General features: G+C 32.8%; 6 protein-coding genes across 7 annotated transcripts; 2 read left to right on the forward strand and 4 right to left on the reverse strand.

Moving 5' to 3' along the window:
- The first annotated feature begins 13 nt into the window (after window positions 1–13).
- On the forward strand, window positions 14–3,108 carry LOC111417015 (preli-like). Its single transcript, XM_023049160.2, has 5 exons — window positions 14–113; window positions 1,159–1,515; window positions 1,574–1,787; window positions 1,922–2,077; window positions 2,132–3,108. Exons 2-5 carry the CDS (start codon window positions 1,424–1,426, stop codon window positions 2,306–2,308), a joined length of 639 nt encoding a protein of 212 aa, XP_022904928.1. The 5' UTR covers window positions 14–113; window positions 1,159–1,423; the 3' UTR covers window positions 2,309–3,108.
- On the reverse strand, window positions 3,052–4,268 carry LOC111417014 (trypsin-1-like). 2 transcript variants are annotated; one of them, XM_023049159.2, is made up of 6 exons: window positions 4,185–4,268; window positions 4,090–4,135; window positions 3,824–4,012; window positions 3,367–3,769; window positions 3,260–3,317; window positions 3,052–3,208 (listed from the first exon to the last, which is right to left on the reverse strand). In XM_023049159.2, exons 2-6 carry the CDS (start codon window positions 4,098–4,100, stop codon window positions 3,087–3,089), a joined length of 783 nt encoding a protein of 260 aa, XP_022904927.1. In that variant the 5' UTR covers window positions 4,101–4,135; window positions 4,185–4,268; the 3' UTR covers window positions 3,052–3,086. The 2 variants fall into 2 exon arrangements, with proteins under 2 accessions (XP_022904927.1, XP_022904926.2); XM_023049158.2 differs by having other exon boundaries at window positions 3,824–3,977; window positions 4,185–4,262.
- Window positions 4,261–18,610, forward strand: LOC111417009 (trypsin-1-like). Its single transcript, XM_023049152.2, has 6 exons — window positions 4,261–4,328; window positions 16,787–16,922; window positions 16,984–17,377; window positions 17,700–18,098; window positions 18,153–18,386; window positions 18,444–18,610. The coding sequence occupies exons 2-6, from the start codon at window positions 16,863–16,865 to the stop codon at window positions 18,560–18,562; spliced, it is 1,206 nt and encodes a 401-aa protein (XP_022904920.1). The 5' UTR covers window positions 4,261–4,328; window positions 16,787–16,862; the 3' UTR covers window positions 18,563–18,610.
- Window positions 4,336–6,992, reverse strand: LOC111417011 (venom protease-like). The gene is made up of 4 exons (XM_023049154.2): window positions 6,752–6,992; window positions 6,416–6,521; window positions 5,079–5,241; window positions 4,336–5,020 (listed from the first exon to the last, which is right to left on the reverse strand). The coding sequence occupies exons 1-4, from the start codon at window positions 6,812–6,814 to the stop codon at window positions 4,423–4,425; spliced, it is 930 nt and encodes a 309-aa protein (XP_022904922.2). The 5' UTR covers window positions 6,815–6,992; the 3' UTR covers window positions 4,336–4,422.
- Window positions 7,410–12,862, reverse strand: LOC111417010 (trypsin-1-like). The gene is made up of 6 exons (XM_023049153.2): window positions 12,613–12,862; window positions 12,344–12,512; window positions 8,418–8,580; window positions 8,143–8,348; window positions 7,837–8,091; window positions 7,410–7,558 (listed from the first exon to the last, which is right to left on the reverse strand). The coding sequence occupies exons 1-6, from the start codon at window positions 12,691–12,693 to the stop codon at window positions 7,440–7,442; spliced, it is 993 nt and encodes a 330-aa protein (XP_022904921.1). The 5' UTR covers window positions 12,694–12,862; the 3' UTR covers window positions 7,410–7,439.
- Window positions 12,960–21,685, reverse strand: LOC111417020 (soluble guanylate cyclase 89Db-like). The gene is made up of 15 exons (XM_071195312.1): window positions 21,235–21,685; window positions 21,037–21,173; window positions 20,749–20,988; window positions 19,703–19,905; window positions 19,376–19,652; window positions 19,176–19,319; window positions 18,973–19,123; window positions 18,810–18,919; window positions 18,624–18,758; window positions 14,337–14,402; window positions 14,218–14,281; window positions 13,858–14,020; window positions 13,596–13,807; window positions 13,332–13,537; window positions 12,960–13,276 (listed from the first exon to the last, which is right to left on the reverse strand). The coding sequence occupies exons 1-15, from the start codon at window positions 21,668–21,670 to the stop codon at window positions 13,070–13,072; spliced, it is 2,751 nt and encodes a 916-aa protein (XP_071051413.1). The 5' UTR covers window positions 21,671–21,685; the 3' UTR covers window positions 12,960–13,069.
- Between the last annotated feature and the right edge of the window lie 666 nt (window positions 21,686–22,351).

The raw sequence follows: 22,351 nt of genomic DNA on the forward strand, positions 1-22,351 counted from the left end.
ACATGTGCAAAGTGGGGGCCTCAAGAAAGAGAAGTTTTTCCCGTTTCATTTAGGTTACCTACACTGACTAAAGCCTCCATCATCCCATTCATAGATGGCACTGACATTGAAAGGTTAAATATTAAATAAAAATAATATTTTTATTATTCTATTATTTCTATTTAAATATTAATTATACGTTATTTTGAAATTTTAAATATGTAACCAATGTTATATGTAGCTTTAATAGCGCTTTGAACCTAAATGTTAGGTTATTATACTACTTTCTACTTATACTACTCTAAATAGTATAATACATTTACAAATACTACAATAGCGCAAAACTAATGAAAATGATCAATAACCAAACGCACGATTTTTAAGCGCGCGCTTTGATATCCAAAGTATGTAGTATTTAAATACAAATGTTCACACGGTTCGCATGAACGCACGTTGACGCACGTCAGATTTTGAACGGTTGTATTTAAATACATTGGATATCAACGCGCGTCAGATTATTGTCATGTGAACGGGGCCTTATGTGTGTCAATAGTAAAAACAAAAATTTTTAAAGCTCGAATTTCAATAGTGAGGTTAAGATACATTTTTTAATAATTTAATTTTGACAATTCAGCGTCATTATGACCAACCTTAAAAATTAAATGAATTTTTTTTTTACTATACTCTGTTTTTAAACCAGGAGGAGTATTTTAAATTTGTCACCAGATTGACTTTGCACGTGATTGGTTGAATGCGAGGAAGTTCACACCGTTCACACACAGGCAATTTAGAATTTGAATGTTAGGTTATTGATAATTCGACAGTTTCGTGTCATTGTTGTAAATTATGTTTAAACCCTTTTGCGTCTTCAATTTAATTGAGTGAAGTCTGTTCTTTTTAGAACAAGGTATGGATCGTAACCCTAATAGTCGTTTACAACAAATTTCACCTCCGAAAAAGCGTAAATTGTTGAATTTAGGACACTTAGCTTTATAAGGAATTGTAATTACAAAAAAGTGTTTATAATTAAAATATATTCAGCCACGTAATAACATAAATATAAAAAAGTAGGTTATTTTGCTATATTAATTGTAGTATAGTTGAAAAACTATTTTATTAAATCATAAAAATCGTATTACAGGGTATTACGTGATTTTGGTCAGGTTACTCTATTTTTAGGTCGGTAAGTTAGGTCGTCGTCCTGTCAGAAATTTTAGTACCGATGACAGCTGATATGTCGTCTCCGTTCTCCGGTTTAGGACCTTCTTTCTAAATTTCGTACTCGGCTACGCGAAACGAAGCAAAAAACGTGGGGTTGTTCGAACGCAATACGTAGCGAACGGTGGTAATGGCCAACATTCGAAATTAAATGGGACTTCGGTCCGCTGTGAATTAAAATTTTTAAAAAATCGACGCAAGTTTACCCAGGATAGGGGACATCATTATGCCGAGGTATTACGAGAACACCACCGTTTTCAATTTTACGTGGGACCAAGTGGCTCAGGCCTTCTGGAGGCGATATCCTAATCCAAACAGGTTAAGAAGCAATTTTTCACAATTATTTTTGCTTTAATTTTGATTTGATTTGTTACAGTAAGCACGTTTTGAGTGAGGATACTGTGGTAAGGAGGGTTGATGCCGGAAAACTAATTAGTAAAAGACTGCTCAGTAAAACAAATTCCATTCCGAAATGGGCTGAAAGGTTCTTTAGCGGTTCTCATATTTATATCGTTGAAGAATCTACAGTTGATCCAAAAAATAAAGTTCTTATTACATATACAAGGAATTTGGGTTTCACCAAAGTTATGGTAATATTCTTATTTACAAAAACTTAAAAAAAAAATTTTTTTTGGTTACATAACTCCTAATTTTTTTGATTGTAATTTAAACCTGCTATGATTAGATAAATACAACAATTAATATGTACTTTTTGATATTTTAGAGTATAACTGAGAAAGTAATATATAAAGCGAGTGATTCACATCCAGGCCAAACAATTGCGGTTAGATCAGCATGGATTGATTCACAAGTGACCGGATTTAGTAAAGCAATATGTGCGTTTGGTTATGAACGTTTTCGAAAGAATTGTGCAAAGATGGTTAGCTGAATTTTTGAACATAATTTTTTATTAACCAACATTTTTTTTTTGTAGGCGGGTGGATTTAATTATGTATTAACGAATATGTTTCCTTTACAAAACGTGATCGCAACAACACAACACACGGTGACGGCTGCGCACAAATTGAAAGACGTTGCTAAAAACGCCTCCGAACTGGCAAAAGCAAAAGCAGCCCCGATCTATGCCAGTTTACACCCGAACCAGTCGTAACACGTAGATTTTTAAGGAGTAACTTAGGCCGTATGTGTATATTATGTAATAAAAAAAATGAAAATGTGACAGGAACCTTTGGATTTTTGAATTTCGTTTTTAATATTTTGGGTCTTATGCATTTAAGATCGTAAAATGCCATTATAAATAAGTAAATAAATATATAGTTAAGAAAATTAATTCGCTTCTATAATAATTGATGTATTTCAAAACATCCTGTGTATGTAATTATAGTAGTAAATGTATAAATTTAATTGTTCCATTTAATCAGGGTAAAAAGAATTATTGATTTGTCGTAGATTAATGCAAAAAAATGCGTGATTATAAATAAATCTTGGTTATATTAATTCTCTTAATGATTTAATTAATTACATAAAGACAATCTCTCACCTACACAAATGAGATTGCTTTAGATTATATTCGGCTAGAACCTTAACCTCACTTCACTTTTAATTCTATAAAAATTAATAGATTATAAGTGATTAATTTTTAACGAGTATAATTAAAATAAGGATTGAGAGAAGAAGTATCATGAACCCAATTGGCAGAAATCAATAATACTTGTTGTATTTTTAAGATAAAAAAGTTTAATAATAATTATGATAAAAGTAAACAGTGTTGCTACAATTAACGCTGTACTGATTGTTAAATTAGCTAGAATTTCATGTACAAAGATAGAATATTATGATTTTAGTTAAATTCATGAATAATTATTGTATTGCGTAGTAAATTAGAAGTAGCAATTGGCAAGATTTATTTTTTATTCATACAAATAAACTCAATTAGTACAATAACAAGCATCGTTCGTGTTTTCTTTTATCCAATTTAAATGTGAAGATATTTTTGTGTACAAAGCTGTACTTGGTGGGTTTCCACAAACATTTTCATCCGATAAAACCCCTAAATAAGAAAATTCAATTTTATTCATTTACTTTATTCATTAATTCTCACCCAACAACTCATAAGATCCATGTTTATTTTTTACCACAACACCACCTCCAGCATCATTCTAAAAATTTTAATTATTAAAAAAGATAATTTTTAAACTTCTCACTAACCTTGCAAACACCACTAATCGCTCCAATAATACCAACACAACCTTTATCCGACGTGAAATATTCGCGTTTTGTCGTTGAAAAACATTCAAAAAACGTTAAAATCGGCAATTTTAATTTTAATCTTTTACAATAACCTAATCCGTTTGTATTACCGTTATTATTCCATCCCAAAACAATTCCAATTCCATCAAAATTTTCGAATTTACTAGTAAGACAAACTGTTGGATAATTATCTAATTTCACATCGGTGTTCAATTTTACGAGTGATAAATCGTTTATTTTGTTGGTTGTGCTAAAATCTCGATGAATAATGATAGAAGTAACGCTAAAATTTGTTGTGTGGGATTCCGGAGTGCACCGATCGAAAAAACCGAGAGTTACTTTTACATCATAAGGCGTTAATCTAAAAAAATGATTCAAAATGAAAAATTGAGGTTAGGTGTGATTGTTTAAATACCCTATAACTAAACTAGCCGATGTTATTATGTATTTATCGTTTATTAATGTCCCCGAAATAATTTTTTGTGGCGCTATTAATTGCGCAATCCATGGAAATTCATTTTGATTTGGTTGACCACCCAAAATTCGATTTTCCCGGGTTGTCCCACAACCTAGATGATTTAACGAGAGATGGCGTTGTAGTTTACTGAACAGTACAGTTTTAATTAATTACATTTTATTAATTATAAAGTTAATTTTAACGATTTCGTTTTAAGTACTTACTGCATACACATTTAGGGAATAAAAAATCAAATATTCCGGTGGAAAACTAGAAAAAACCAAATTTAATAAAAAAAATGAGGTTATGCTGTTTTTACCGTAAAGAATGTTAATAAAATTAGAAGAAAAACGTTTATTTTACACATATCGGATAACGAACGTTTCTTTCGGGTCGATGTTCGTCTAAACACTAAATATTTTCACCTTGAAACAGGTTTTTGGGAAAGAAAAAAAAATTCAAGGTGAGTATACATTTGGAGTGAGCACTTTATTATTATTATTATTATCCATTATTATTACGTTATCTTAATAACAATATACAATCACAATTAAATTTTAATCTTCACAAAAGCACCCGTCTTTCGAATTTTCCAATATCCAATCTAAATAGCGCGTAACCCGCGTGTAAACGCCTGGATAACCGGGTCTTGCACATCCATTACCCCATGAAACAACACCGATTAATTCGAACATACTACTTCCGTCTTGTCGTTTTGTAATCAAAGGCCCTCCACTATCACCTTGACAAGAATCTTTTTGCCCCGTTTTTGGATAACCAGCGCACATCATATTATCCGAAATCATTTTCGTACTGTAATTCGTCATCCTGCACTCTTCGTTGCTGATTACGGGCACTTCAACTTCTTGTAATAAGCACGATGGCTTTCCTTCTTCTTTTAACGTCCCCCAACCGGCCGCCGTCGCTTTGTACCCAACGTAAAGGTTATCTTTCGATTTTGGAAGACAAATCGGGGAGATTTTTTTCGTGATTGGAACGCGATCGTTTAACCGCAATAAAGCGATATCGTTATCGAAATTTAAGAAACTAAAAGCTCCAGCGATTGCTCGCAAAACGAATCTGGTTTCTGGTCGGTCGTTGTCGTTGCATCTATCGTGCTCTCCGAAGGTTACTTTTATTAAAAACCAAAGGAATCTAACGATAAGAAGATGAAGATGATTAAAAATTGTTTAATTTTTGTTGGTTTAATTACCCTTTGACGCAGTGTGCTGCTGTTAAAACATAACGATCGTTTATAAGCATTCCTCCGCAATAAAAACGATTAAAATATGATAATCTAGCCATCCATGGGTAAGCATTTTCTTTTACGGTGTGTCCTCCGACGATTCTTTGATCATCATTAACTATTCCGCATGCTAAAATAATGATTAATTTATTTACAATTTTTGTTTAAATTAATTGATGTTTCCTAGATTCGTGTGACGTTACTTTTTGATCAGCTGTGTTGAATATCAGCTATTTTAATAGGTTTGTTTGAACCGCACAAATTTGACTCGTTCATTTGCATGTTCGGTCGTGCACGCGTTCGTGAGCGCGTACAATTTGTCAACGCTGCGCTGTTGGAACGGATTGAAACTTGTAGGAACCGATCTTATAAACAATTTATTTATGTGATTGGAGAAAAACTATACAAGTATATCTATCTTATCTAAAACTTTCTGCTCTGTCTAATGATGTATAACACGCGGCGATCGCGCACTTACACAAGCACACTTTTGGTCAAAAACGAGTGAATTTAGTAACTCACACGTTATACGCCATTAGAAAGAGCAGAAAATGTTCGATAAGATAGATATGGTTCTAGAGTTTTGTCCTGGTCATATAAGAAAGTTATCGACCCGAACAAGATTTAATAAAAGTGGCTAAAATGTGTGAATTTAGTAGTTTTTGACCAAAAGCGTGCTTGTGCAAGTGCGTGATCGCGGCGTGTTATACATCATGAGAAAGAGCAGAAAATTTTAGACAAGATAGATATACTTCTATAGTTTTCCTCCTATCACATAAGAAAGTTATTTAGAGGAAGTGCAATTAAGCGTTTCTACGTGTAGGGATGTATATTAAGGGTGATTTAAGCATGACGCCGATAGACATTAACCGACGAAAACCTGGAGTTATCCGACTGTGATAACAGTATTTTAAAATTCGGTTTGATAACAATTGCATAAGGGTTTGAAGTTTGGTAATTTTGTGCTATTTTAAGTACAGAGCGGTATTCTTCATTTTTTATTGATCTTAGTGTCAACTTATGGGCAGACGAAACCCCGGTTTTAAACAGAGAAAGAATTATTTCAAATGGTGCGTTTAGTTTTTCGCTATCTCTAATAATAAGGCAAATATCAGCGAAGAAAGTAGATAGGAAATAACGGGTAAAAGTTTGTTGCCATCGTCACACGGGTCCTACAAGTTTCAATCCGTTCCAACAGTGTTCTTAATAAAATCTCATGCAGAAAGGTTTTGAGATTTAAACATTACAATGACATTTGTGACGTTTAAAATGACAGCGAGAAAAGTCAAAATTTTAATACTTACAACAGTCACAAGATGAGGCTGGTGTATCATGACGTGGTGGTGGTTGATTTCCGAAAGAACCTAAACGAAGAAAAGTTGGGTTTTGTTGTGGTTTAATTTGGGCAACCTAGAAATAAATAAAATTTTAAATTTTTTAAAAACATAAAGGCTCCAATGAAAATAAAATAAAATATATGAAGATTACTCAGTCAATCCAAATCGGATCCAACGGTTATTTAAAACAACAACCTATATAAAGAAATACCTAACGGTTCTTTTTCGTCGATAACCACCACAAAAAGACGCAAGGAAGCGAAGAGTTTAATTTAAAAACATTAAAAATTATGGAATACTTACGATTCGTTCTGCTAAAAGTGTAAACGTTCCAAAAAGTAAATACAAAATCTTCCATATCTCCATGGTGGCACAATTATTTTTTGTGAAACAATTTTTTTTATTGAATTGAGTAAATTGATTTGCACGCGAGGCTTTGTTGTTAACGTTCCAGTTGACACTGAAGTGAAAAACTGGTCCGGCTATTTGTTAAATTCTGCTTAAAGACGATGCGAACAAGAAGACGAAGGCGACAACGACGTCTCGAAACCACTGTTGCCACTCTTTACGTCGAACTTGAACTTGAAACACGATGGCCATAACACGAAAGTACATTGCACCGTTTTACATTTTAATTATTAAGTTGAAACTTTGTCTTAATAACTTTTGATTTAAATAAAGAAATTGTTGTTGGGGGATTTTTTTTGTAAATAAATCTATGAAAACAAATAGAAAAGTCAATGACTGGTTGACTTTCAAAATTTTGACGACGTAAAGGTCACCTGAAACATAATTGCCACTAAAAGATGACTGGTTTTCGGTTTTTTTAAATCCTCTTTTTATCGACTGTTTTATTTAACCTTTTAGTTTCTAAAACACTTTTTTATTCATTTTGAGTACAAAACAACGTCGAAAAGATTTATTTTTTTTTATTATAAAGGTAACAAATAATCTATGTATGTATAATAATAAATTAATATATTTTTTTTAATTATGAACACAAACAACTATCTTCTAAATTATATTTTAACCAATTTATATATTTGCCAACCCTGGTGTAAACTCCCGGGTAACCAGGTCTACCACAACCGACACCCCATGAAACAATACCTAAAATTTTTCTTTTTTAATCAGTGAATGTCAATAAAATCAAAATCAAAGTGAAGTTAGCCATAAATTAAAATCAAATTAAATTGATTAAAGAACGTATCCTATTTCGTAAATCGACATAAAAATCGAATGTCAAAAATGACTTATTAAAAAAATTTAATTTTATTGTTTTATTTTAGAAATCAATTTCCTCAGTACAATTTACGATAACTTTCTCTCATTAAAATTTAATTTTAAAGTGAAATCAAACTTTTACATAAGAAAGAATTGTTTCTTACCAGCAATTTCATATCTTTCCCCATTATTGATGATTAAAGGCCCACCCGAATCTCCTTGGCAAGAATCGTGGGATCCCCGACCCGCGCATAACATGTAATTCGTAATTCTTGATGATCTATACTTCATTGCTCGACATTGTTGTTGCGTTAAAATCGGAACTTGTACTTCTTGAACAACCGAGGGTAATCCGCCACCTTCTGCGGTTCGACCCCAACCTATAACAGTTCCCGTTTTACCCGAGGGATCATTTAGATCTACAAAAAAATTGTTAATGGAAATATTAAAAAAATTTCTTTAAATTTTACTTCCTGGCAAACAAATCGGTTTAATATTTTTCGTAAAAACAACCGATTTTCGTAACTTTAACAACGCTATATCGTGATTGTAAGAGTTCGAATCGAAATTTCGATGTTTTATTATAGCGGCAACCGATCGCATTTTAGCCATCGTTTCGTTCGTCGTCGTTAAATCGTGATCCCCCAAAACGATTTTTATCTGACTTCGTTTTAATCTTAAAAAAAATTTATCGTTTTTATTTGTCCTCAAAGGGAAAGTTCTTTTTTATGTCGTTCGTTCTCACTTTCTAACGCAATGCGCGGCAGTCAGAACGTAATCTTCACTCAATAACGAGGCTCCGCAGTGGTAATGACCCTGGTACATCAACCTGGCTATCCAAGGGTACTTGTTTACACCGGTCGGACGACCACCAACGATTCTATTTTCTTGATTTGAAAAACCACATTCTAAAAAAAAATAATAAAATTTTAAGATAAAATTCGATCAAAATACGCTCAGCTTCATAAAAAACGCATCACCTAAAATGATGAACGTGCAATAACTTTTGAACGTATTGCTCGATTTGAATAAGATTTTTTTTATTTGAAATATTGGCAAAGGGTAGACCACACTGTGACAAGAAAATCAAACAAAATGTTAATAACGCGTATTTCCTACCCTCGTTTGAATGGTATCCCTCATCTTTCAAGACATAATTCGAATCAGGTCATTTCGGGGAATCTGGTTTCACTCTTCTTCTAGCGCTATTCGAAGATCATCTAGCGTTTGTATAGCGGCACCACGGGCTCTAACTCGTTTCCCTAGCATATCCCACATGTGTTCTATAGGGTTTAAATCAGGGCTACGTGCAGGCCATTCCATTCTGCTGATATCCAAATTATCAAGGTATTGGGACACTATGCGGGCTGTACGTGAATTATCGTGCATGAAGAAGCAGTTGTCACCAGTAAATGGACCGAAGGAAACCACGTGTTCAGCCAAAAATGTCTACAATATACCGAGCCACGTGCTTCGAAGTGGATGCCCCCCCAAACCATTACAGATCCTCCCTGGTATTGTACCCTTTCAGAGACTTTGCACTGAGCATAACGTTCTGCTCTTCTCTAAACGCTCTCTCGAAGCTGCGTTATCCTTTAGAGCTTGTAACTTTGGTGTTAACAACAATAGCAACTTTAACAAAAAACAGAAGTGATCAGAACAAACGAAACTAAGAGCTCCTTGTGTTTAAAATTAATTTCTTTTGTTGGTGTAACCCACAGCAAGCTTTAACGTGTAGGAAGAAAACACGCATTAGCGTTATTCATCATTACTGAAATTGAAAAGAGAAATATTGGCAAAAAGTAGACCTTTCAAATAAAAAAAACCTTATTCAAATCGAGCAATACGTTCAAACGTTATTGCAATTTGAAACTGGTCATTTTAGGTGACGCGTTTTACGTAACGGTAAATCACCATATGCAATTTTCCATTAGTGTTAAAATAAAATAAACTAACAAGGGGACCACCAGACGTGTGACCCTCCGATTTTGAAAAAATTTGGTGTAAGGGTAGGAAATTATATTTAAACCTTATTGGTGAAGTACTATTATTAGACGCCTAGGCATTTTGGAGAAAATAAATTTTAAAAATTTTGAAATTTTAAGTTTCGTGAAGTGCGTCTAGTCAACCCTATTGGTTTTACGCTCGTGGCAACAGGTCCGGCAGCTGAGCTAGTTAAGGCGCTAGTTACAGACTCGATGCCCCGAGTTCGCGCCTCGGTAACGGCGTTTTTTTTTTTTTTAATTATAAATTTATTTTTACGTTAAGTCGTAATATGGTAAAGTACTGTGAGGTAATATAACACAAAAAACCTTTTTTCTACACCCACATGTATATGTATATGTTCTGTTTTCTGCACAATTGACATAACAAATTACTTTTGAGAAATACTACGAAAAACACGCATTCTTTGTGTAAATACCAAGAGTAAACATATAAGAGTTAAGGAAAGTACAGAAATATATATATATATATATATATATATATATATATATATTCAAGAACCCTTCTACCATTTAATGGTATAGGGCATCACAAATTTATAAAAAAGACATTTTATTTATACTCACATCAATGTGGCAGGTAAGCAATTGTTAGGGTGATATATATCATAAAAACATTGAAAACATAAATTTTCGTAGCACACTGCGCACCTTAATAGAGTAGGGTTTTTACAAGAGCACGGTTTTTTTAGAACATTAGAATTAAAGCACACTTCATTCACATATAAAAAGACCTCTCTATCATCAGTTAGTTTTGATGCAAACCAAGCATACCTTAACATATTGTTAAAAACAGATGCTGACAACTGATGATGTACAAGAGAGTGAATTTTTATACAATCTTCTCTCCCCGAAATTTCTCGCTTTTTTTCTATCAAAGCGGAACAATTTTGAAGCCGTTTGATGAAGTTCTTAACTTGTCTATAAAAATAAACATCACAAGGTTGGCAGAGGGGAGTACATCTTGCAGGAATCACTTTTAACGTACAAATTGAATGGTGATTATCGTCCTTAAAAATGTCATCATATAAGGATGGATTTGTTTGGCCTCCCCAGGAATCAAATTTCGGGGAGAGAAGATTGTATAAAAATTCACTCTCTTGTACATCATCAGTTGTCAGCATCTGTTTTTAACAATATGTTAAGATATGCTTGGTTTGCATCAAAACTAACTGATGATAGAGAGGTCTTTTTAAATGTGAATGAAGTATGCTTTAATTCTAATGTTCTAAAAAAACCGTGCTCTTGTAAAAACCCTACTCTATTAAGGTGCGCAGTGTGCTACGAAAATTTATGTTTTCAATGTTTTTATGATATATATCACCCTAACAATTGCTTACCTGCCACATTGATGTGAGTATAAATAAAATGTCTTTTTTATAAATTTGTGATGCCCTATACCATTAAATGGTAGAAGGGTTCTTGAATATATATATATATATATATATATATATATATTTCTGTACTTTCCTTAACTCTTATATGTTTACTCTTGGTATTTACACAAAGAATGCGTGTTTTTCGTAGTATTTCTCAAAAGTAATTTGTTATGTCAATTGTGCAGAAAACAGAACATATACATATACATGTGGGTGTAGAAAAAAGGTTTTTTGTGTTATATTACCTCACAGTACTTTACCATATTACGACTTAACGTAAAAATAAATTTATAATTAAAAAAAAAAAAAACGCCGTTACCGAGGCGCGAACTCGGGGCATCCAGTCTGTAACTAGCGCCTTAACTAGCTCAGCTGCCGGACCTGTTGCCACGAGCGTAAAACCAATAGGGTTGACTAGACGCATTTCACGAAACTTAAAATTTCAAAATTTTTAAAATTTATTTTCTCCAAAATGACTAGGCGTCTAATAATAGTACTTCACCAATAAGGTTTAAATATAATTTCCTACCCTTACACCAAATTTTTTCAAAATCGGAGGGTCACACGTCTGGTGGTCCCCTTGTAAGTGATGACATTTCAAATGACATTTTTTGGCGATTTATCTTAGCAACTGTGGTTAGCAACGAAATTGTTTGGAGTCAGTATAAGCTCCGCCCACCTCTGTTACATCCGACTTAGGCAGTCTATTAGGTTTAGACCAATACGCGCTGAAAAACGAGAGGCGAAGCCACGAGTTTTTTAATGAATGAATGCTTTAAGTCTTATGAAACATGTTTTTTATGCGATTTTTTGTAATTCGCGTTTTTATTCTTTTTTTTTTCTCAAAAATAAAATAAATGGACAAAATGACAATGTCGGGAAATAGGTATGTAGCAGTTGGTAACACTTGAAAATAGAAATTTGAATTGACAATTAGAAACTGTCAAAACACAAAATGTATTCACCCGACAAAAATGTTTCATATACACCTCCCAAAATAAGAGAAATTGCTCAGAGTTTAATGTCCTCATTATTGTGGACCTTACATTCGATGCTAAGAACGTGTTTAAACATCCATAGACAAACATTGTCACATTGATAACTAGAGAAATTAATGACTAAATGTCACCAACTTGAACTGGTTCCATAAAATGTTACTAAAATCTCATTACAGCATCCGATGATGTAAGGAGTCTTATTACAGCACCCGTTTGAGTACTGTAATAGCTTACATCGCGAATTACAAAAAAGCATTTAAGAAATAGTTTATTTAAGAAAAATTTTACAACCGCAACTGCAATTTTTTCCTTTAAAACCATCATCTTCGCTGTAATCTTCTTCGTCATCAATCGACGGTGCAGCGCCCGTTAAAGTTGATGCTAAATTGAAGAGGTCGTTAAAAAGAAACTTTCCCGTTCGATTTGTGGAAATGTTGTAGATTGTGTTGGATAAATGGGTCTAGAAAAATAGAGATTTTTTTACTTTTTGGGAGAAAACTTTCCAATTTTCTTAAAATAAGAGGTTATTTTTTTTGTAACTAATTTTAAATTCACCTCACCTCTCGGTTATTTTCACTTTGACTAGTACAACTGACCGGAATCACTAACACCAACAAAAAAATCATCGTTTCACTTTTCATTTAAAAATTTTTGAATTAAATCTTAAATTTTTATTTAGAAAACAAATTTGTTATTGTCAAGTATTGTTTATTATCACAGGTGTTTTCACTTTGCCGATTTCAAACTCTCACTGGATCAGAAACTCTGTGACTTCGTCAAGAAGAAAGTAACCTTGAAGGAGAAATGAAGGCGTTTCGGCAACGCGTCGTCTTTTATATAGAACACTAGATGGCGCCCGACATGCTTAATTGGCCAATTCGGTCGCATTCATAGAAAGGCTTTTCAGTTTAATTGACTATAAATTACTTTTTATTTATATGAATAAATTAAAGTAAACATATATAAAACTATATGTAGAACATTTGGTAATGACTAGTTTCAATTTAACCCCCATAATCAATTAAAATTGACCCCTTTTCCCTGTGGTGGGGGACAAACGCATTCTCCTTTGATATTATCGCCAATCCAGTCTAAATAATTAATAACTTTTGTGTAAATCCCTGGTAGATTTGGTCTGGCGCATCCTCGACCCCAAGAAACAATTCCAATAACCTCAGTATATCCTAAAGGCGTTTTTACGTTCAATGGACCACCACTATCACCCTAAAATTGAAATATGTATATTAATTCAATTTTTAATTATTATTTGATGATTTACTCGACAAGCATCCGATTTCCCATCAATGTATCCAGCACAAAACATATTTTCGGATAATTTTTGTTCACCATATCCCGAATTGTAGCAATCACTTTGAGCCCATATCGGAACAATCGCCTTTTTTACTGTTCTTGAAGTATCCATATTTTCACCAAGTCGCCCCCAACCTGCAACAACTCCTGGAAGGCCAGAATAATCTCCAGAATCTATAAAAAAACATTTTAATTTGAGGCTATGTTAAACGTCAACATTTTTTTTCCTAACCGGTCATCGGTAAGCAAATACTTTGAATTTTATCACCATACTCAACATTTCCATCTAATTCAATTAACGCAATATCATTATTAAAACTATTACTATCATATCTTTCGTGTGGTTTCATCTTTTTTGCATTTCTTACTTCAATAGTGGACAATCTGTTTGTTTCTTCGCGATCGTGATCTCCCAAAACAACCGATATATCTTTCACGTTAAATCTAAAACCAATAACAGTTAATTTAAAATTACTACAATTATTATAATTTACCCTTTTACGCAATGAGCCGCTGTTAAAATATGTTTGGAAGTGATCAAAGCGCCGCCACAATAATATTCGCCGCGTCTATACAGTCCTACCAACCATGGAAATTCGTGCGGTCGGGATTGTTCGCCGTTAACCACTCTCATTTGACGATTGGTAACACCGCATTCTAAATGAAATATATTTTTAAATTTTAGGTTGGTAATTTTTTTGACGTGAAGTGGGTCGACATTGAAAAATGATTGATTCAAAGGATCACGTAGGCTTTGAATTGTTTTTTAGTTTAAGGTTATGTGATTTGCAAGTTGACAATGACACATTGAAATATGAATGAACGAAAAAAAATTTTAAGTCGTTGAAACTTACTACAATCGCAATCGTAGTTGAAACCAAATTCGTTAAAAGTGTTTCTTTTTGATCTGATGATATTCTAAAATATCAAAAAAAGAATTTTTTTAAATTTTTTAAAAAAATGTTAACAATACCTTAAGTGGGACCCCTTCACAAACGAAAATCACCACAAAAACGGTAAAAATGACCCGTGACAACATCTTTTTTTATAATTTAAGTAACTTTTTATAAAAGTAAGGTTATGTTTTTATAAAAAACGTTAGCATTAACCTGATAATAAAAAACAAGCGTTGATGTTCTTTTATACTAATCGTACTTACCTGTAAATTGTGAATTGTTTTACGAATTTCCATGGTTAAATTGTGGTTGCTGGGGTGGGAGGATGCCTTGGGACGATTTTTCCGGGGCCAATTCAAGGTTAGGATTGTGTGCACTACTAAAATGACACATTTACGCAATCGTCGAGATGGAGGTTGTGCACTTGGAAAATTGGGTACAGATGGCGTAACCGTCGATTGAAAAAGCTGCGACGTAACCTAATTTGATAATGATTTATGAGCTTTTTTTCAATTTATAAACAAAACATTATAATAAAAGCGCCCCAAATAAAAATAAACTGGGTATGATGGAAATTTTTTTGAAATTTTGACGTTTTATGATTATGCATATAATTTTAAATATTTAGTAGGATGTGACCTTTAAATTTATTTAATTAATAAATATGGGGCGACCCGCGGTAAGGTCATCTTTTAATAATTATTTGCATTCGTTATCTTGTTAACCTATAAAAAAATGGTAAAATCACCTGCCCTTTGATGCACACAAGGTGATTATTTCGCAATTTAGCCCACTTATCTGACATTGGACCGCTAAATTTAATATTTACACTTGAGTTTACATAAAATGTAAATTATTTCTATTTAATAGACATTAACCTCAAATATGTGACATTTAATTTAGGACCTATCAATTTTTTAAATTTAATAATAAAAATGTTCCAAATTTATTTTTATCCCGATATAATCGTATTGAAACTGATTTGTTGTAATTTTCTCTTTGTAATAAAATAGCCATATTTATTGTATCATACCTTTATTATCTAATTTTACGCTTATTACTTCGATTTTGAAACAGACAGGAACTAAAATTACATGCTGTAATAATCTAAGTGGAGATTATTTTTTCTGGGTTTTAGAATTATCTCGTTATTATACAGATGTCCCATCGGTTTTCGTATAGACTTTTTTGACGTCTAAATTTCAAGATAGAAACTCCAAATTCGAGATGTACATATTAAGCCACCCTACATGGCCAGGTGGTGATCATGTCAAATAAATTGTTTATTGCACGGTTTGCGAATAATTTGCAAAAATGACGAAATTTATGGTTCTATTTTTTAACGATTCCTATACCATATGATGTGGGAGTCATCGAAAAGTAAATTCGCAGCAAAAAAATGCGATTTATTTATTATTTAGGACAAAAATTAACGAAAATGAAATGACAGTTAAATTTATGGTACCGTGGACCGAGACTACCCTTACTAGGAGCCGCTCCTTTATTGCCGGTTGGGTAATAAACCAGTCGATCAGCTCACTGGTGTGTATGATTTTTCTCTTAACCTGGTGAGTCTTAATATTGAACTTATTTGAAAATAAACATAGTTTTTTAATTTAATATTTTTAAATTGATGTCCTTCTTCGTTAATGCTCATTTCTAACCTAAATCTAAATGAGTTTTGGACATTATCTCCTTGGTAGGTATAGGTATAGGAACGTTAGGAACGTAGAAGTAAAAGTTCTACCGCAGGGCTTTCTACTCTATGTGTTTTTGGGGTTTGTGTTATCAACTGAGTCTTTGGCATAATGTTGTTTCCATACTGATACAAATATGAGTGGTATATTTAATTTTTCATTCTTTTTGTTTTTAAGGATCGTACTAGGCTCCAAGCCATTTACGCTTGCGATCCTCCTAAGTATGTGTCTAGTTCTTTACACTTTTTGTCCCATGTATGGTCTAAGTTAGTCTTTATCATTTTTTAAAATTTTGACAGTTCCTTCTATAATCAGCCTTGTTCCCTGGTGTTACCTGATTTCTGGTATGTTTTTTGTTTATATTAACATTATATTTTTATTTTAGTTCTTTAAAAAAGTTTTAAAACTTGCGACATGTCAAAATGATGTTACGTTGATTAAACAAAAAACACTAAGTTTATGTTGGTAACAAATTTTTTGACATTTAAATTTTCACTTTTAATTTGAAAGTTAATTAACATTAGTCATTGTCAAAATGAAATTAGCAAATTATCATATAATAATTTAATTTGAAATTTAACAACTTAAAACAGATATCGAAAATAAGTTTATTTATTAATATATAAGTATTAATGTGAGTATTTAAATTTTAAAGGACCTAGATTTTTTGTATACATTTAAAAATCGTCACAGAACGTCCCACGCGCTTTACCAAACGCTTTCTGGGTTTACCTATTTACCTACTTAATTTCCTGTTCGAGAGTCTCCGTTGCCGTGATCGTCGCGATTTGTCCTCCGGTTCGTTTAGTTCCGTTGTTATGTTTTAACAGAAGTGGTTTTAATCTCCGGTAACAAAACCGACGAAACCACTTCTTCATCGTTAGCACATTCGAGATCATCATCATCATGAGGCTCTCTTTATACATCTTGCTCTTCATCGGGACTCTATTCAAGGTTAACACTCAGGTAACAAATAACCAAAATAAAAAAATTATATATTTCTTTTATTTTATTTTTTTTTATTAAGGTTGAATATGCAAAGTTTTTTTTCGGGACAACGAAACGTCCGATTCCAACTTCTTTGGTGGTCCATCATGAACCTGGAGTTCCTCCAGGTTGGACTACTTCCAGTTTAAGGCCGTCAAGGTGGTTTATCGGCGATAAAATTAACCCGTCGTATGAAGCCGGACAAGTTTTGGTTGAATCCCAATTTATTAATATCACAAAACCAATTCGGAATCAAACTAAACCGGAAGATTATCCCGAAGGGGTTGAACCACCGGAAGCTGCAACTTTCGATAAAGATAAAAATTTAGTCGAATGGGTTTTGGGATTATTTAAACCAAATAATCCAAATACTACTCAAAAACCAGGGGAAATAATTAATACAAGTACAGAAGGTGTTAAATGTGAACCGTGTAGTGAGTTTCAAAAAAATTGAATTTTTAATTAGTGTAGGCAACCAATCTTACATTAAATAGTTATGAATTTTTATTTTAATTTCAAATTTGAATTCACACTTCGTAAATTTTCAAATTTGGACTATTTACTTTTTATTCTAATCTTTGTATTCAAATTCGTTTCATTACATTTTCGATAAAATTGCAGAAAAACATCACCTTTCACTTGGACATTTCATAAAAAATCTTAACTTAAATTAACTTAAATTCGAACTCCAAAACTCAACCGGTGGAAGAAAACAACAAATAATCTACATTGTAAAATTAAAAACTGATTTTTTAGGTTGTGGAATAAATTATAAACATACAAGAATCGTCGGTGGAGTAGTAACACAAGTTAATGCTTACCCATGGGTAGCTTATTTAACTTATAACGGCCGTTTTTATTGCGGCGGTTCACTAATAAACGACCAATATATTTTAACAGCATCACATTGCGTAACCGGTTTCTCTAAAGAACGTTTAAAAGTGATTTTACTCGATCACGATCGCTCAACAACGTCCGAATCTGATATAATAACAAGGGGTGTTCAAACGATTTTTAAACACTCAAATTACAATGTTGGAACAACCTACAATAACGATATCGCTTTGTTAAAATTAGATGAAAGAGTTGCTTTTGGGGATTTATTAAGACCGGTTTGTTTGCCGAGAAGGGGTGAAACATTTACAGGGAAAATTGGTGAGTTATAAATACTTAAATAAAAATTAAAAAATATTTTAACCTAATTTTTAGGCACCGTTGTGGGTTGGGGTGCAACCGAATCTCACGGTTCAGTTTCAAATAAACTCCGAGAAGTGAAAGTTCCGATTTTATCATTAAATGAATGTAGAAGTACAGCGTATAATCGCGACAGAATTACTGAGAATATGTTGTGTGCCGGATATCCCAAAGGGATGAAAGATTCTTGTCAAGGTGATAGTGGGGGACCGCTTCATGTACCCGAAGGACGTAGACATGAAGTAGTTGGTAATAATAATAAAAAGATTCGTGTGTTTGGGGTGTTTTTTAAAGGTTATCTTTTAGGGATTGTTTCTTGGGGTGAAGGATGCGCATTGAAAGATTATCCTGGTGTTTATACTCGCGTCAACAGGTATATTACTTGGATTGAAAGTAATACCAAAGGTTCGTGTTATTGCCAGTAATTTTTTATTTATTTATGACGAAATTAATTAATTTAAATTAATTCGAAACTCGTTTTATTTATTTAATAATCTCTAATAACCAGAAGGTTTCCATTTCACCTTTTCCTTTAACTTTAACCATTCCTCGTTTTTCCGTTGAGTATTTCTCGTTCGATAACAATTCTTTTGTAGTTTTTGATATATTTATTTTACCAGGCTTAAATAAAGTTCATTTTAAATTTATTTAAGCAAGTTAAATTTCTTTTACCAAACTTGTAGATTGCATTCTTGAAGCTGTGTTAACGCTATCACCAAAAAAGCAATATCTAGGAACTTTTAACCCAACAACTCCGGCTACAGCAGATCCTGAATGAATTCCTATCAAGATTAATAAACTAAATTCAGTATTTTTTTTGTAAATTCATACAAACCAATTCGAACGTCCACATTACTAGAATTCCCTAAAATTTCTTTGATTTTTTTTAACATCGCAATGGAAACGTTTGCAACGTTTATTGCATGATTTTTATCAACTTCCGGTGCACCGGAAACGGCCATATACACCTGTCCAACAGTTTCAACCTAAAAAAATCATTTTAATGCAAGATAGGCCACCAAACCAACATGACCTTACTTTATAAACATGAAATTTATCCATAAGCTCATCAAAACCACTGAAAATCGCGTTCATATGCGAAACAACTCCCATTGCATCCTTCACCGTTGAATAATTAAACCCAACGAGTTCTCCAAATAAAATAGTTACCGAATTAAATGACTAAAAATGGTTAAAAGATGGGACATAATTAAAGTATGGGACTAAATAGTAATTACTTCGCATGTACTTAAAGGTGATTCTCCTTTTCTTAAACGATCCGCAACCGTTTTCGGTATCATCGAATATAATAAATCGTCTCCTTTACGTTTCCAGGCGTCTAATAGTTCATAACTTTTAGATAATTCATCCGCTTTGTTTTCGGCGGCATCAAACATCATTTCTAACTTTGAATTGTGTTGCCATCCGGCCAAAACCATCTCTTTACTCAAACCGTGATTATTTAAATCGTTTAAGTACAAACCTTGTTCCGGTAACTCATCCAGATCATTTATTCTACGAAAAAATATAATTAAAATAAATCAATTTGAAACTATAAATCTTACATTGGGCTACATAAAAATACAATAGCATCAATATCTTCGATGTATTTCATTTGACCTTTTAATAAAATATTTCTTGAACCAACGTTTTTAGTTGTCTCGGATTCTTTTTGTTCGTCAAAACTATTTTTGAACTCTTCTTCTTCTAAAACTTGCGGGTTTCGAATGAATTCGATTTCATACATTACTTTTCGAAGGTAAAGAGTCTAAAAAATTGATTTATTGATTAAAATTAAGTTAGGGATTTTAATTATTGAGCTTGGCACCGAAATGACGCCTTAACGATTGAAGCAGGTGAAACATCCATTGAAGTTAGAGCAAGACTGTTGTGTGTGTACTACATTTCTGATTAGAAGTCTTAGTATAATCGATTGTCTAGTGATCAACACAGTTGATAGGATTTCGCAAATCTTCTGCTCACGGCCGTTGACAAAGAATTGCGCGTTGATTGCTAAAATCTACTCAAAACTCAAGTCTGCTATCCCAAATTTATACAGAAAATAAATACGTGACATGCACACCATATGAATATAACGTCAGAATGTTGGTACCGATGATAACATTTGTCCCCGGATCATATAAATGCTTAAGATCAAACGGTGGAATGATTAGTGTGGTAGGTAAGGAGATTGAGCAATACATGGCCGGATGCACATTGCATATATACGGACTGTTCATTGGTTCAAGAGTCGAAAACTGTTTCACGTGGGATTTAAGTCCCTTCATTGGAGATTGAAGATTACTACCAGATTGACTTGCCAGATCAATTAACTACTTTTTCTGCGAAGGCTTACGCCATCTTAGGAACAATTACACTAACTTTGGAAAGAGAAATCCCCAAAGCTCCAAATTTCGGAAATAAAGAACATACGCTTCTCTTCTATATTAACGTTCAATAAACCTTGGGTAGATTTTCTGACCCCTGAATGAACTGTAACTTGTGGGGATGTACAAAGGACCCGCTCGGGCCTAAGTGCTGTGAAGGAATTCAACCCCACATGAAACTACATACATACAACCTCAAAATAAATTTAAAAAAAGTTATTTACGTTTTGAAATGTAAATGGAACTCCTTTAGGGCGTCGTAAACGAAAATATTTTGAAACTGATAACCCCAAAATGTTTTGTTTCCCGTTCCATACTTCCGTTATTTTCTCTCCCGCGGCCATAATTTTCATTTCTTTATTAATTAAGATCGCAAAAGGGAATAATTCTAAAAGAATGTAAGCTGGAAATGTCGATAATTGAGTTGTTTCTAAATGTTCTTCCTTCCGGAATTTATCCAACATCTAAAAAATATTTTTATTTATTTAAATTAAAAAAAAAAAAATTATTACGTATTCGGAATTGTCGAAATCTAATCGATATTTAACGACGATCATATTTCTAGACCCATTTGCTGAACTAATCCGTTCCATAACGCTTAATTTTAATTTAAGATGAAAAAAATCTTTTGCAATTTGTTGCAGTAAACCTAAAAAGTGATACCGACTTAATCTTTTATTTATTTTGAAATTACAGTTTTCTGTAATTACCCATAACGTAATGCGTAAATCCTTGCCTGCCACTTCGATAAACCAAAACGCAACCATCATTATCGATATCAGTGACGTAAATCGAAGGGCTTTTCATTTTAGGGTAAGTAAAACAGAATTGTGAATGAATATTATCGACACTTTGCAAAAAATCGGTGAAATAGCGCCCAGTACTTCTTATGGTGATATCGTAACCTAAATTAGAAAAGTACCGGACGAAACAGCGGCCGAAAAAATTCATAAAATTATCGCTGGTGGCGCTAGTTACTTTTGCACAACTTAACGCTAACTTTTCCATTACAGAGTCTGGATAAACTTGGTGTGTGTTAAAAACGGAGTGTTTACACCCAGCCATTTCAACCACTTTAAACCACATCTCTTCCCCATATTCTAATTGTATGAAATGTTGGATACTTTCTAAAAGCATCCCATACATTTTTTTAACGTATTTCGTTTTCAGTTCTGAAACTGTAATGGAACTAAAACTTAATTAAAAAGTTGAACCTTTTATACCCTTTATCGATTATAATTCCTATTCAAAGAAATGTAATTGGACTTTCTCATGATATTTCTCATCCACTATGCTTATTGAAAACGTTTTAATTAAACGGAGTTAATTTCATTTTGTACTCACGCCAAAAACTCGTTAACTTTATTACAATAACCACCTTTTCCTTTGTTTGTTTAATTTATAAATAATTCCTAAATAATATCAACCCAAGAATTTTATGGTTATGTTTATGATTTAATTTTACATTTTAAATGTAAACACTTTAAAATAATATACAGAGCGTTCAACAATGATTGTAATTCGTTTGAATTTGGCGCGCTTGTGTTTTAGTAACATTTGACAAAAAACGTTGGTTTCTTGCTTTGGTTTATGTTTCATATTTTTTCTTATAATTGGATATTTATTATCATAACAGGCATTTTTTGTTGCCACCTGAATTGCGCGTATTTGTCATAGGTAACCAATAACATGAGTAAATAATTGGAATATGTACGTTTTTGGGTTAAACGTGGCTTTCACCGATTTACACAATCGTGAGAGAGAAAACAAATTTTATTCTGAACCCTTAGTACATAAAATAAATAAGAGAATAAGAGAATAAATAAT

The sequence above is a fragment of the Onthophagus taurus genome, chromosome 3, assembly GCF_036711975.1.
Source record: "Onthophagus taurus isolate NC chromosome 3, IU_Otau_3.0, whole genome shotgun sequence".
In the NCBI taxonomy this organism is placed as follows: Eukaryota; Metazoa; Arthropoda; class Insecta; order Coleoptera; family Scarabaeidae; genus Onthophagus; species Onthophagus taurus.